General features: G+C 37.5%; 1 protein-coding gene across 7 annotated transcripts in view; it reads left to right on the top strand.

The window, feature by feature from the left end:
• The window catches only part of MCTP1 (multiple C2 and transmembrane domain containing 1), a 418,524-nt gene that overhangs the window by 142,206 nt on the left and 259,437 nt on the right, over positions 1-16,881 (top strand). The window contains exon 4 of one of the 7 annotated variants that reach the window (XM_087815449.1): positions 6,318-6,324. The exons of the other annotated variants lie outside the window; for them this stretch is intronic. Within the exon in view, the coding sequence (XP_087671575.1) occupies positions 6,318-6,324 (7 nt within the window). The remainder of the gene's footprint in view (positions 1-6,317; positions 6,325-16,881) is intronic. 7 annotated transcript variants of the gene reach the window in all.

Here is a 16,881-nt window from a genome sequence, read left to right as displayed (position 1 = left end):
AATCAATGAAAAAATATCCTTGGGTGAGGATTAACGAAACAAATAAAAATTGTGGTAAAATTCCTACACTTATTGTCCCAAGAATTAAATGTTTATTTTCTTCTTCCCATCACCATACTCTCTCACTTCTTTTGCTGTGAACTGAATCCATTTTTTTCTCACTGTATAATTCTTAGGGGGAACCTACCCAAGACATTATCCCTGTCTGAAAAGCTTGCAGTCAATGTGGCTCAGTTCATTTTCTAGTCTTATCGTACATATAATTCATTTTAATTTAATTTGAATAAAGTAATAATAAATTTAATAGAATAGAATAATTACCTCTTTTCCCTATCAAAAAAGAAATGATTAAAATATTAAATTAATTGAATGATTTATTTTTACTTTTATTTTTTTAAAAATATATCTTTATTGATTTCAGAGAGAGGAAAGGAGAGGGAGCGATAGAAACATCAATGATGAAAGAGCAATTGATTGGCTGCCTCCTGCATGCCCCCCATCGAGGATCCTTCCAGCAACCTGGGCATGTGCCCTGACCCCTGGGAATTGAACCTCCATCTCCTGGATCATAGGCCAATGCTCAACTTCTGAGCCATGGCCGGCCAGGCTGATTTATTTTTTAAATTGAGGTTAAGAAATTGTTTTAAGTATATTCTTACAAAATATATATTTAAAATAATTAAAATACATGTAAATATATTTCATAGGTTAATAGTAAATATACTTTAGTTTATTTTTGTATAATTATTTTTAGTAAGTTATTAATTTTAATATGTAACTTATAAATCCTTTTGAATTTTCTATAGAGACAATAGAAATCATCAATATATAGATTAGAGATAATTTATGAATAATATCAATTTTATTTCTTGTCTAAATTATATATTTTCTATTTATTTTCATTTTTTCCACTCTAGTCAAGGCCTCTAGTAAAATGTTGAACTGAATTGATGATAGTGAACATCTTGTCTTTCTCTTGATTTTAACGACAAAGATTTAATATTTTACCATGAACTGCAATGATATTTGTTAATCACTTTTATCAGATTTAGAGAGTTCTCTTCTATCACTGGCTTGCTGGAATTAAAAAAAAAGATATTTAATTTTATCAAATGCTTTTCCTATATCTTTCGAGATGGATTTCTGGATTGAGTATTGGTTATGGTTAGTGTATTGTTAATGTCATTTTTAGTTGATCGTGTTTATCTGTTGTAGCTATTCTCATATAAACTGATATCAGTTTTGCTTCACTATCAATTCCATTTGCAGTGGGTTATCTGATTAACCCTATAGTGCATATATGAATAAACAGTTGTTGGGATCCTATAATTTTCCAATAACTAGACCTTAAGATGTGTTGTAATTTGAATATAAACTTTTCATCCATTTAGTGCCAAAGCAGATTTTTACATAATTTGGTCCACCCTGATGTTTCATTGTTATCACAATCTTTCTTGCCCCTCCATCTCCCTGTCTCCCACTGGAAAATGGAATAGGTAGGGTAGGTCAGCTGTGGAGTTTATCTGCCTTTTTGCAGTTGGCTTAAGTTAACAGCCTTTTGTGGATCACACTTTAGAGGACTGTAGAGTTTTAACTAACTTATCCAAAGGGTACAGTAGTGTGTAGTAGAGGCAAGATTGAAACCTACATCTGCCCAAAGCTGGTGCCTTTTCCATCACACCACATCGCTTCCTAGGAACATGCAAAAAGGCTTGAAGGGTTGTTCCTGCCTCTGAGATGTACTTTGAAATTGGCTGGGTTCAAGCCCTAACTTACTGGTAATGTGAGCTTGGGCATGTTGCCTAATCTCTCCTTGTCTCATTCTCTTTGTAGAGTTGTTTATAAAGATTAAATCAGTCAATATTTGTAAAATGCTTAGAAATGTTCCTGACATGTACTAAATGTTCAGTGAATACTAGTCATGATTAATACTATCAGCTATTTCCCTTGATCCTCAACACTCCCAAAGTTGTCAAAAACTTTTTATGCTATTGAATGAGCAATTGAATAAATGCCTGCATATAAGCTATAGAAAGTAAGTACTGATGATAATCTTGATAAGCCTAGATGAGGAACTACAAAAAGGAGAAGCCAGTAAATAAAGATATTACAAAATAGAAGAGTCATTGGAAGTCCTAATTTTCTAAACCAACACAAAAGAATTCCATTGAACACTTATGGGTTGCTTTATCATAGTGAACTACTCACAAAGATGTAAATACCATAGCTCCAGAGTATGTATTAAATAATGACAATAAAATATACTGTAGATTTATATTTTCCCTTATATCTGTCAGCTCTCTAAGGGTCTATGTCTTTTCTTATTTGTTCCAATTAATACCCAGTAATTGTCTTCCAGTGGGAATTTGACAATCAATGATTGGGGGTGGGGGTGTCTTTCACTGTGGTAAAGCATGTCACGTAAAAAATTAGTCTGATCCAGGAGTCATTCTATAAGTGGAGAGAGGTAAACATCAAGGGGTGGAGTCTACTGTGGGTACCAGATCTTGATTACACCTGTCAAGTGAGTGATACCTGGTCCTCAGAGATCTAAGTAAGAACTGGAGGAATTTTGGTTTTATCCATTTTTATGTCTTCTGCAGAATCTAAAACTGTGTCCTACATAGAATAATGATTGCTAACTTGAATTGATTTATTCTTTAAAAAAAAAAAAATCCCAAGAGGATAATATCCCTAACTACTGTTCTCTGTTTTAAAATGATTTTATTTAGATTTATAGTTATGATGTATTGAATTTGGCCTCTAGAGACATGGAAACAACTCCTGGCTCCACTAAAACTAACTGGGTGATTGTGAACAGGCCCATGGAGCTGTGGGAGCTTTACTCTTCTCATCTATTCTATCGTATAGTGTCTTATTTCTTGAGCATATGAGAGCAGAATAAGATCACTTTAATCTTTAAATATTCAATATTCCTAAAAGCAAATAAATAAATAAAAAGCTAGTATTTCCTAAATTCATAGATTAGAAGAATTATCAGAATCAACCAGGGCTGACTCAGCAGGCCAGTAGAGCCTGACCAGATGATTCTTATGACAGGCAAGTTTGGAGCATTTAATTATAGAAAACAGTTGGTTTTTATTGGATGTTTAATATCTCTTTTAGTTGAGCTCAATCTTATTATTATATAATACATTCCTTCTATCTTCCCTTCAAGGTTCTGCTCTTCAGCTTCAAATATTTTGTGAACGGTCGACTCCTCCCTGAATTCTCCTCTGTCTTTTGAGTTGTGGAGGCAGTGCCTGGGCCCCTTATCAGTCAGAGGGGCTGTGTTTCGATTTGTGGATCTCAGTCCATCACCGTCTCCTTGGTACCTAGTAGGTACTCAGTAAGGGTTGCTTCCCCCCTTTTTGTGTTCCTTTAGTTTCTCCTCTTTTCCTTTTTTTTCCAACACAAAGAAAATTGGCTAGATAGAGCCGTGCTTGTCAAAGTGTGGTCTGTGGACATCCTGGAGCTCAGGCCTCTCCTCAGGCCATGGAATCCAGTCGGCATTTTGAAGAGGTTTCCAGGCTCTTCCTCTGCACATTAAGATCAGAGAAGCAGGAAACAGAGGCTATGGTGGGGGTTCTCACACTCTTCATTGCTACCCCCAACTGAACCCTGAAGGCCATGTCCTATGTTCAGTCATAGTTTTATATTCATGTGAGAATAGCATATTCTTAAGCACAATCATACCTTGAGTTGATGTCTACTTTGTAGGGCATGAACTTACAGGAACTGTGCAGCCTGTCATTTGGATTTAAGGTGGTGGAGATAAGCTTATTTAAACCCATGAAAAGAGCTCATGCTTCATATGCTCTTGTTAAAATCTGGAAAGAATTCTGTCACTTCAGATTTTGATCTGCCCTTCTCCAAGCATTCATTGTTTGATTTCTCTGATTTAAATGAAAGAATATGGAACATTTTACAAAGATATTGTTTTGTGCCTAAAAATACATGTAATGCTTGTTTGAAAAAGAAATAGAATTATTTTAGTATTGTAGGAATTTTTTGTCACATTTTACTTGCTGTTGTAACTTTTTGAGGTAAAGAAAGCTATAAAATGTTTTTCCTTATTAAGATATTAGCTTTTTTTTTTTTTTTTCATTTAACTGTTGCATGGTCAGAATTAAGTGAAAACTCCAGGATTTTTCTCTTTGTATTAAAATTAGGGTTCACTGGACAGCCACTTTAGTCTTCTTTTATAAAACAAGCTTAATGAAATTTTATATGTTTAGAAACTACACCTTAAAAGTCCTATCACCCAGTATCATAAATTTAACCTGGGTCCCCTAAGCAAACATGTTGAATGGTGCTTCCTTTGTTCATTACCCATTTGATTCCTAGGCACCACCACCCACTAGAGCAACAGTCCTTTAGTCTGGGGACTCCTCACCCCCCACAGCAACTATAGCAGAGGGCTCTTAGAAGGGCTTTAGGATGGCAGCTTTAGATCTTAAGATATGGTAACTATTTGATTGAGGACTAGAAAACAAGAATCTAATTTGTGAACATGCAGAAAAAGATTGCCAGAAGAATGTTTGACCCACAAAAACACTTTAAATCATTTCAAATCTCGAATTTTAATATGCATAGAAATCTCTCTGGGAAAATTCCTGGTTCCCATCCCCAAGGGTGAATAATTCATTGCCGTGGTAACATGCTAATGAAGGTTTAGTGGACCACAGTTTGAGAAATACCTGTTAAAATATTTAGAATTAATCTAACTCTATGTAAGGCTTACCCAGAAAGTGCTGTATTTTATTTCACAACTTCATAGGATTGACTTAGAAAATAACCTACTTAACTTTCCCAAAATTTCAGATACAACTTACTCAATGTTACAAATGCCTTGCAAATAGGTTACCTTCTTTATCTGTTAATTTGTACTTCTTTGAAAATGTGTAGAGATAATACTGGAGACCCATCCTTTCATAAAGACCATTCTTCATTTTAGCCTTTTTAGTTTTTGCTTCTCTGGGTGAAATCAGATTTTTCTTTCTTTCTTTTCCCCATTTGGTATTTCACTTATTTAAACTACTTTAGAATAATTATTTAGCCTTTATGATCATCCAGTTTTTCATGTGTTCATCTGAGATCCCTGCTTCAACAAACTTTGCTCTTATGAGTGGGCAGTCATTCAAACCTCCTCAAAAGAGTTTTGGCACCAGACTCTGAGCTTATTTTCCTTGAATGAGAGTTTTGTTCCTTTCGTGGGCAAATGTTATGTGACTTAATGGGAAGTGCTAAACCCAGAAGTGCCTTGCTGGCATTTTGCTTGTTTGTTTGTTTTGCCAAGAAATGAGCTAATGCTTATACTCAGCACTGTGAGCTCCTCACACTCAAGTTCGGTGAGGAAAGTAAGACTGTGAGGATTCAGATGCATCATTCTTTAATTAAAGATGATGCCATTAAAGAAATTAGAAGTGTAAGAGCTCATGACTAATGCCAAAATTTGGGAAACTTTGCTATCTATGCCTTTTAGAATTCAGTTTGTCCCAGTACACACAAAAACTTTTAATCAGTGCAGCTTCCTGGTTGTACACATCTTTTTTCCAAAATGACTAGAATAAGGTTCTTTGGACATTGACTCAAGCAACCATGCGTCAACAGCTCTTTGATTTAACATCTGACTGCTTCTTTCTGTTCTGCAAGGAGGAAGATGGTAGCATTGATCCTTTGTCACTCCCTTCCTCTCTCCAAATCTGCCTTTCTCTGATAATGACCCAAATTGCAGAACTTCATTCATATTGAGACTTGCTATAATGAACACTCTTCTCAACCTAGGAAACTCCGAGTTGGGCCCTTGAGCCACTCAGTGAGCAGCCATGGAACACCCATTGCCTCAAGTCTTCATAGCAGGAAATCTAGTAGTTGGTGGACACCTTATCCTAAGTTTTTATTTGGTGTCACATCCGTTGCTTAGTAAGAGAGAAATTAATGTGTTTTGGACAATGGTGAACTCTTCTGACAATGAGTTATGTATTTTAGAAGCTTCTCATCTTCCCCCTGGGTAGAGAAGTGACATTTTGACTGGAGTCTGTAACCACATTTATCATGATTATTTGATATTCTCAGCATAATAACAGTGGGCATACATTTTTAATGAAATTAATCCCAGTGACAAAGGACTTGTCATTATAATGATGTGTGTCTTTTCTTCTGTGGGGTACAAATTCTAGTAAATATTAAGCCAGTCAAAATAATATTTTTCTTGTAAAAATTTTTATATAAGCCATATGTTAGCCAAAGAAAGCCATGGGTTTTCTTTGCCATCTTTAGTTTATGACAGCAATTACAATTAATGGCAGACAAAGATTAAAAGTACATCAGAAAATTACTCATACTCTGGCTTCTAGATAATCTATTTTTTTTTTAAGCAACAAATTCTATTCCTTTGTCTGATATGTTGCAAAGAGAGGAAAAGCAATTATGCTGCACTTATGTTAGTAGATTTGTATTATTCAAGCACAAGTATGATAAGCTCCCTGTACTCAATGTATTTTAAATGCAGTAATTATCGGAAAGCTTACTTTGAATATATATCTTATTTAATAACTTTTTGCTTAATATTTCATTACATTGTATGCGACACCAAATATATTAGTTCCTTAATGGATGGGAGCCATGGCTTAATCTATGTTTGTGTATCCATTACGTAATGAATAGATGAATGGATGGATAGATGGGTGGATGAGAGAGGAGATGGGATAAAGAGGAAGAGAGGGTGGGTAGGCTGTTTGGTACTCAGAATTGATAATCCTCAGAAATAATTATATGAATACCTTGACTTGGGTCAGACTCCTAAATGCCACCATTGTTAATTTCACAGGAGGTACAGTGTTTTCATAGGAGATCACAATGGTGATGGCCTTTTATATTCTTTATTCTTTAAAACTTAGATTTATTATTGAGTAAAAAAGAAAAGCTTCAGACATACCTTGGAGATATTGCAGATTCTGTTCCAGACCACTGTAGTAGTCGGTATTGCAGTAAAGCAAATCATAATCTTTTTGCTGGTGGAGGCCTTGCCTTCAGTTTGTAAAAAATGCAACATCTGTGCTGCACACTAAAGCAAAGCACAGTGAAATGAGGTATGCCTGTACTAGTTTTTATTACAAGTGCAATATTACTGAATTTCCTCATTTTTATCAATGCAACGACATAATATTGCAGTAGTGGTCAACCAGTCATGATACACCATGTCATGGAGTGTAGGGAACCAAAACCTCCTCCCAGGACGAGGCTTTCAGAGGACTAATTGTCCATGCCGAGGAGAAACATTCACTGGGAGCAGTGTGAGTCTGTGCCTTGGTGCCATGTAGTGCCCCACAGACCATTTAACCAGGTGTGTGCGAGGCACTGCACAGAACAGATGTCACAGGAGCCATGGTGTACAGTCTTAGGGGTCACTTTGCAGCCACATTGGACATATTTTCTGAAGAATGAAAATATCTCTCTAGTTAGTTATAATTGATACTGATTTTTAAAGTTCACTTCACGTAATTAATATGAAAGTAGAAATGTTGAAGCAGACTCCAACAAAAGGGATATGATGCACAAGTTAATCTCTGGTCTCAAAAAGCAAGTCCTGAGTTTCCAGGGAGGAGGACTTCATGCATCCTGTGCCACTTATACAAATGCCAAGACAGTGTCCTGGCAGCCTGGCTCTAAGCTGGTGCTTAGCTGTTTCTAACACCTTGGAAATCCAGTCCAGTCGTTGGAACTGTAAATAAACCAAGCACTGCGTAAATTAAGCCACAATAGGAATATGAAATGAAACACTTTGTAAATATGGATTTTTATAATTCATGCATTACAGAGTGGGACTGTATTCATGTTCATAAATCATCTACAAGGTGAAGTGGAAACTAGTACACAGGAAAAAGAAATGTTTCTTCATCTACTTCCATAGTTGCTGCAACCTCTGGTTAATTCTCAGGCCTGTTCTAATACAGGAACCATAAATAGCACTTTAGGTTATAGATATCCTCCATTCACTCCTTTAATGTGTATTGAGTGCCCATCATGCCAGACTGTTTTGTATAGATACTGGAGTGAACCAAATAGATAAAAATCATTGCTCTCAAACAGCTTACCTTCCAGCAGAATGTTGTTTGAAATACTGCATTAGTATCAAATACTAAACATGAATATAGTCTTTCATGAACTTCAAATCAATTGATAAACCCTCCTTAGGGTTCCTGTGAAGATGAGTCAGACCTGGCCATGGTATCTAGGAATTTAGAGGCCAGCAGGATAAGTAGTGTAGTGTGGTCTAGAGTTAAAATACAGTGAGACAGTAACAGAGGTGGGTCTTGACATAGCCAGGGTGGAGGGTAACTAACTGCAGGGAGAGGAGGGTTCAGGAGAGAGGCTGGTAGGATAGGGATGGTCAGAAAGGCTTCTCTGAGGATAGCACCCTGTCTGGTAAACTCCTAATTAGCCTTTAAAACACTTATAACTTGACATTTTAAGGTTGAAGTGGTGAGATAATATTTATATTGGTTCTCATATTCATTTATTTTTTAGGCCATGAATACACTAGCATTTCTTCCTGAGAACTGAGGAAAATGAAAAATTGAGTTGGTCGATAGGGAGGCTATTAGCATAATGAAGTACCATCCAAGATAATATAATAGGTACATTTACTTCTAAGAGTTCTATCTCTAGAGGTATAAGGGGCAGTCAAATTGTGAAATGATGTGGTACAGCTGATACATATTTCACATTTATTTAGATGACCATAGCTTTGTTCAAAGTTTCTATGGATCTTCTAAAGAAGTGCACACTTGGCTAATTAGCCTTTCAAATGAATTCTTTTCAAGGTAATAATAGCAATGAAATTATAGCATCTCTACCTGTGCAGATTTTCATGAATTGCCACATGTGGTTGGGTCCATGGAATGTTGTATGCTGGGAGACATGTTGTCAGAGTTCATCTTCTCTAAATACAACCTTTCCTGTCATTTCTGGAAATATGACATGAATAGTTAACATTTCTACAGTGTTTACTATGTCCCTGACACAATTAGAAGCACTTTGCTATTATTAATGCATCAAATTCTCAAAACCCAGTGAGGTGTGACCTGTTATTATCTCCATTTCAAAGAAAAACTGAAGTATAAGGAGGTTAAGCCACTTGCCCAAGGTCCCATAGCTAGAAATGTTAGACCCAGGATTCAAACTCAGTCAGGACACAGAGCTGCATTCTTAATCACTGTATTATACTGTTTCTAAAGTACAGAATGAGGAATCTCATCATGAGGTTCTGAGAAAGTTAAATATTAGAAATATGTAACCATATATCAGATGTTAGGTATGTGTTTGCATATTAAAAACAAATTCCGTATCTAATAAGGAGGGCACCATAGCCTTTGAATCCCATTTACCTCACACACAACCTAGTGCAGACCCCTTCACTGATGCTGCTGGTTGACACATGACTCAAGCTTCCCTTCACTAAGTCCTGAGACACTTCACCAAATCCTGAGGCCCTTGTCCCCTTCTGATACTAGCTCTCCTCTTCTTGAGGGCTAGCCCTCTAACTTTCACTGAAGCTAGGACATTTTTCATTCACTCATTCATTTGTTCATTCATTCAGCAAATGTTTATTGAGTACCTTTGTGCCAAGCACTGTGCTAAAAGCAGGCGTTATGAGGGTATACCACACAGGTATAAAATCCACTAAGCAGGTCAGCTCACAAGTGAAATATTTCCAATTATGAAGTCATATAAAGGAAACAGTACATTACTGTGGTAAAGAATAACAGAGAACTTTTTTGATGGGCTGTCAGGGAAGGCTTCTCTGAGTACGAGAAGACCTCCAGGATGAGAGGGAGCTAGTCCCGTAAGTAACAAAAGTCACAGCTTTTATCACACCTCTAGTGGACAAGAGCTTAGCACATTCAAGAAATTCACACAGGCCAGAGTGGCCAGCATGTAGGGAAGGGCAGAGTGGCTGGAGATGAAATTAGAGAACTTGGTAGTAAAGATTGTAAAGGACCTTGTAAGCCACCATGAGGAGTTTTCAGTGCATGGGAATCCACTGAAAAGTTTTAGGCAAGAGAGGGCCATGAACATTTTTATGTTTGATGATCACTTCAGCTGCCTAAATTATAGAGGGGTCTGAGTGGTAGGAGGAACATGATTAGAAGGCAACTGCGCTAATTCGGTTGGGGCTGATGGGGTGTGGACTAGGGCGTGGTGACGGGTTTGGAAAAGGAGACAGAGTTAAGACATGCGTGGAAGTATACTTGACGGGACTTGCTGATGGGTCTGATGAGACGGTAGAAAGAAAAAGAGAAAAGGGCGATGGCGAGCAATGGAAAGGATGGTGGATGCTCTCCTGAATTGAAGGGTGGGGCACGTCAATGCAGAGCAGTCAAGAGAAGAGTTTTGGACATGTTAGGTTTGGTTGGCCTATGAGGAATGTCAAGTAGGAATGTCAAGTACAGTGGTAGTTCGGTTTTTGAAGGTCTCCACTGATGAACATTTTGGGTTATGAACGCCGTAAACCCGGGAGTAAATGCTTCAGTTTTCGAGCCCGCCTCGGGAGTCGAACCCGCCACGCGGCTTCCGCTGAGGGCGAGATCCTGAGGCCCAGCTGCTGGCTGCGGATCCCTCAGTTTTCGAACGTTTCAGACTCGACCGGTCTTCCGGAACGGATTACATTAGAAAACCAAGGCACCACTGCAAGTGGCTTGCTCTGTGGGCCTGAAACTCAGGAGAATTTGAGCCCCAGGGAATGGGTATTGGCTAAAGCCTTGGGATTTGACAAACTCACCCAGGGACAGAGTGTAAAGACCAATGTGAAGAAGGTCATACTTGGGACATGTCAACGTTTAGAGAAAGAAGACCAGTTGTCTCTGTTCCCCCAAGCAGAACTGCTTTTGTCTGCTGCCTGGCGGAAAGGCAGAAATGGCCAAGCCATCTATCCTGCTTTTATTTTGGGGGGTTGCATACAGCAGAACGCCAGTTGAATTCGACAGGTGGAAAGAAGCTCATTCCATTCTCCTCTCCCTAGATTCCCCTCTCTCCCGCCTGGACCTAACTTCTGAGCAGGTTCTCTCAGAACTTCTCTGTAGGACACAGAATCATCTCACCTATGTGCAGAGGAAAATAGGAAATCACACTCCTTCATCACACTGTTTTCCTTAAGAACACTAAATTCTGTTGTAGTGCTCAGGAAAAAGCTAGCAAATGGCTCCTGTAAAAAGATGTCCTGTTGGAAGCCCATGAGCACACAGTGTTTAGCAGGCAGAGCTGGAATTGGGGAGAATACTTTGTCAGTGTCCCTCTAAAGGTGGACTTCCTGGCTCCTGATTCCATCCACACAAGCCATGTCCTTTAGAATGTAGCCCTTACTAATTTTCTTAATTTTCAAAGAGCACATACTAAGCAATTAAAAAGAACTCAACATAAAATAAAAATGAGTCCAGGATATGCACAGGCAGTTCACAAAAAATAAATATAAGTGGCTAGTAGGCATGAAAGACAGCCTCACTAGTAATTAAAGGCATGCAAAACAAAACAAGAGGTGGGTGTTTTAATCTTTCCAGAGTGGCAAACATTTAAAAACTTGTATAATAGCCAGAGAATGTTGAAGGTCAGTGTTCATGACTCCCCGCCCAGAATTTGCAGCATTTTCCACAACTGCAGAAGGAAAAAGGACAACTGCTGAGTGGGACAATATAATCAGGGGATTAAGAGCCAGGGTAGGAAGTGAAAAGGGACAGGCTGGACTCAAGAAAGAGGAAGGCTTGCTGGCTGGGCTGGAGGATGACTTGGTATTAGCAGAGTACTGTGTAGGGCTGGTGTGTGGGAAGATCTAGGGGGAGGAAAGAGATTTTGAGAAATGTTAAAATTTTTGGTGTGGAAATGTGAGACACTCTCAATTACTGTTAGTGAAAATGTAAATTGGTGGGATATTTGTTGAGGGTTGGTGATTTGACAAGATCTCCCAAAGTTAAAAACACAACCCTTTGATCTAGAAATTTCATTGGTAAGAATTTACTCACTAGATAGACACAAAAGTATACGCCACAATCGGCAGAAGATAAAAATTTTTGCAGCAGTGTTTGTAATAGTATGAAAAGGTGTGTTTGTGTGTGTGTGTGGGGGGGTTGTGTCCATCAACAAAAAGCTGATTAAATAAATTATGATATATACCTTTAATAGGATCCTAAGGGTCTGTTAGAAAGGATGAGGCAGATCTGAATGTGCTAAACATCAAAATATTATCAAGATGTTACTAGATAAAAAAAGTAAAGTGTATAACAATGCATACCATATATTCATTTCTATGTATGTACATTTTTTTCCAAAAGGTATGTGCCAATTCCTTTTTCTGGAGGATACTCAAGAAAATGTTAATGGTGGTTTCCATTGAATAGAATCACTGGAGTTTAGATGCAAAATGGAAAATTTTACTTCTCACCTTTACATTTGCAGTTTGCAGTCAGTGTATATGTCTTAAAGAAACGACACCCTGAGACAGATATTATTGTGCATGCTCCATGTGGTACTCCCAACTATATGTGTAAGCCCTGGTTTGTCTTTAATAAGAGGATGGCATATTGGTCTATTATTTTTTAACTGTTTATGTGTTTGTTTGATTTTACTTGCCTATCACCATGAGACCAAGTAGACTGCAAATTTCTGTATCTCCCATTGTTTTCTTGTAATGTTATGTTATTTACATTTTTTTATTGCTTGGTGCTGGCAGTTTCTTATGGAGCCATTTGAATTGCCAAATGTTTAAACCCTTTGTACGGTGCATACCTGATACTCACAGTAACTTAATGCATTTATTGGCCCAGTAAATAGGCCTAATACCTTTTTGATTTGGTTGTATAAACAAGCTATTCCTGACTAGCATTGGAAAATAGGCCACTGTCTGTGAAAATGTTTGTGGGTATGCCAATTATCAATAACTGGAAACTTCTCAAAGAACTGCACTGAACCAATAAAAAAGCAGCTAATTTAATATCTCAGCTGATGAGGCAGTGAGATTCAGAACCCAAGATAAGATTTCAGGTCTTCAGACTTTTGCAATTTGAACTAGAACTTCTGTAGAAAGTAAGATGCAAGCTCACAGGTAGAGTTCTATCTTTTCAACTAACAGAAACGGGTCAGATTCGGCTGTAGGTGTGACTATGTAAAAGAGCTTTAATGAAAGAAATGAACATCATTTTCCTGTGATTTAGAAACCCTTGATATTAGAAATTTAAAGTACTTTTTCCTTAACCACAAGCAATTCTTTCCTTTTGATGTAAACTTCTAGCTGAGGAAAATTATATAACCAGGGTCTGAGAATTTAAAATTGCCATGTAGTTTCAGATGTCTAATTCACTTTCCGATTTTTTTTTTAAATCTGGGAGGAAAGTGTTAGCATAGTGGTTAAGAGCTGAGCTGTTGCTTTTAAAACAGTTTGAATTCTACTTCAGGTACTTCCTCTCTGAAGCAAGTTATTCATCTTCTCCAATCCTCAGTTTCCATATCTGTGTTACTTAGATAATAAGAGTAATTATTTCTTAGGTTTTTGTGCGAAATAAATGAGACAGAATCTGTGCTCCATCAATGTTAGCTGTTGGGATGCTGTTGGTTGCAAGTAACAACACAACTCAAACTGACTGAAATTATAAAGGGAATTTATTGGCCCATATAACTGGAAAATCTAGCGGCTAATTCAATGGTTCAATCAAATCACAAGAATCTAGTATATTTCTGTCCCTCCATCCAGCCTTCCCCGTTGTTAGCGTTATTCCAGTTTGATTGCCCTCGTGAACCCAAGATGGGTACCAACACTCCCACAGCTGGCCACCTGTGTCCCCTCAGTGTCCTCCAGGAGGGATGACTGAGCCTATTTGTCCCAGCGTTCTCAACTGCATCCAAAGATGCATCCTGCCTGGAGGAGCTGAGGCCACATTCCCACCCCTCATTGGAGTAAGGGGCTTGGATTGGCCTAACCTTTGTGATTTTCTCCACCTTTGAGCTAAGGAGCAAGTCAGCTTCCCACAACCATACTGGCTACCAAGAGGAAATAGAGGGCTCTCAGGAAGGGGAAAGGTAGAAACTGCTTGGAAGGTAATCAATACTTGTCACCATCTTGATCACTGTTATCCAGGCACCAGGGAGAGGACTGCCCATTGCCCAGGCAGATGTTATCTGTGTCTCTATGTGGGCTCAGGAAACTTAGCTCCCCCAAAACTTGTTAAAATTGCTATCAGAAGTAATTTCCTGGAAATAAAGCACACAATTTGCCTGCCAAATGAAAAGTATACGTTTCTGTAGTAAGTCAAATCTTTCTTATGCTGAATACACATTAGTGAGAAACATTTGACCGTCTTAGATTATCAGTTTAATGCTGAACTGTGAGAAAGCTTGAAAAAATTGGAAGTGAAATATAACATTATCTACTCATAGGCTAGCATTCAAGTTTTGGCAGTTTAGAAGATCTCTTTTTTGCAGGTGGTACTGAGGAAACTTAAGCTATTGATTACCCTGCTGTAGGAAGGTGTTTGAAAAACTTAAAGAATATCAATTCATTGAACAATTTAAGCGAAGCATTTATTTATTGTTATCGTATGTACTTAGCTACTACAGTCAACACTTGATAGTTTCCAGGATCTATAATTTATCCATAGTAGATTCTGCTTTAACATTTATTAACAGAAGTTTTTTGTTTTTTTTTTACGTATGGCAAACCCTTATCAAATACCTTTCTCTATGCAAACTTGTGAACTGAGTAAATACAAAGAACACTCCTCCTGTGGGGTGTATGACATTTTAGAATTCCAAATCTCACGAACAAGTGTCAAAAGGAAACATAAATGTATTTTTGATTTCTTGGTTTTTTTTTATTATTCATGCCTCAGCCCACAGGCCTGCACCCATCTTAAGTGAGAATAATTGCAAGTGACACACCTTCCTCGCAAAATCATACTCAGATGAGAGCATTTCAGTTTATGGGTGAAGGGCTCTGAGGATCTCTGAAAACAGAGAAATCTTAATATTTATCCCTGACAAGTGACTTCCAACCACTGCTCAGACTTTTTCCTTTAAAGCACTTCCTTTGTGAATGTCTCTTTAAGTCTCAACTAGATACTAATCTATCTTTCACACCATCTAGTTTATATTCTTATTTGTAATTAGACTCATTTTAGGAGTACAAAGGCAAGACAGAAACAGTACATGTTTAATATAAGGTACTAAGTGTTTCACATGTATTATTTTATTTAATCTTTACAACAATTCTGTCAGGTAAGTACCAAGGTACCATTTTTATCTCCATTTTTTTAAAAGGTGAGAACCTAAACTACTGAGTGATGGAGCCAAAATTAAATAAAAATAATCTGAATAGACTCTCTCTTTTTTTAAAAAAAACAAATTTAGGAGTGATATAGATCTATCTCCTCTTTCTACAACTGTGGAATTGAAAGTCAAAGAGAGTTAGTTATTTGCTTGAGCTAATAGAGTTAGTTTTACAGAGTAGGAAGTAATACCCAAATCCTGTGAACTAACCGCTTAATGTATGGTTACTGCTATAATCCTTCTCAGTTACCTGTGGTTAAAATGTTTATAGCGGAAGTACTAGCAAATTATTTTTATGAAACATAATTAATGCGTCACTGTATCACTTAAATACATCACCTTCCGTTTTCTCCTCAGTTAAATGGTGGAAGGGAAGGGGGATGACGCGGGGGATTAGGTTAATTTATCACTAACATGCCTTCTCTGCAGTTTATCATTATACTTACTAAGCAACGACCAAGTCAGAATGGCTGTGCCCTACCCACCGCTAAGTTATCTGCTCAAAAGAATTAGCTATACAGAAACTTTTTGAAAATTAAACATTTCATTTGAGTATATTTAGGTTTACAGAAAAGTTATGAAGATGGAACAGAGATTTTCCATAGACCCCACACCCGGTTTCCCCTATTGTTAACATCTTACATTAATTAGTACGGTGCATTTGTCACACTAATGAACCAACATTGATATGTTAATATTAACTAAAGTCCACGCTTTATTCAGATCTTCATTTTCACTGAAGGTCCTTTGTTGTGCCGGGATCTCATCCAGTTTACCACATTTTCTTTAGTTTTTCTGTCTCGCTAGGCTCCTCGTGGCTGTGAGGGTTTTTCACACTTTCATTGTTTTTGATGACCTTGACCGTTTTTGAGTAGTACTGCTCAGCTATTTTATAGAATGTCTTTCAGTTTGGGTTTTTCTGATGTTTTGCTCCTGGTTAGGCAGAGGTTCTGTGTTTTAGAAGGAAGACCACAGAGGTGAAGTGTCATTCTCATCACAAACTGTCAAGAGAACATGCTATCAACATGACTTATCAGGACTGATGTTAAGCTTGATCACCTGGCTGCAGCAGTGTTTGTGTCGGGTTTCTCCACACTGTCCTCTTTGGAAGGAAGTCACTATCTACAGCCCACACCTAAAAGGTGGGAAGCTATGCTCAACCTTTTTGAAGAGCAGTATCTACATGCACTATTTTTAATTCTTCTGCACTGTAGACCTGTCTATTCTCTTCCATTTATTTATTTGTTTGTTTAATTATTTCTATTTTGAGTTATAATCCAATACTATGTTATGTTGTTCAAACTCCTACATTTTTCTACCAGGGTTTGCAAAGATGGTATATTATTCCTTGTTCTGACAAGTATTTTATTCTCAGAGGCTTTTTTTGGTCTGCTAACTGCACTCTTTAATGCAGTTTGGTTTTTGGGAGGAAGAAAGAGTATGCTTGGGAACTCACTTAAAGATAAAAGGTCAGGTGAGTTAATGCAAACAAAATCTACCATGTTTTCAGGTCTGACAAATATTATTGAGGTAAAATAGTAAGGATAACAGCCACTTAGTAATATC

This window comes from Miniopterus natalensis, chromosome 3 (assembly GCF_054644295.1).
Source record: "Miniopterus natalensis isolate mMinNat1 chromosome 3, mMinNat1.hap1, whole genome shotgun sequence".
In the NCBI taxonomy this organism is placed as follows: Eukaryota; Metazoa; Chordata; class Mammalia; order Chiroptera; family Miniopteridae; genus Miniopterus; species Miniopterus natalensis.
The sequence above is the reverse complement of the archived record's forward strand: the minus strand, read 5'-3'. Positions and strand labels throughout refer to the sequence as shown.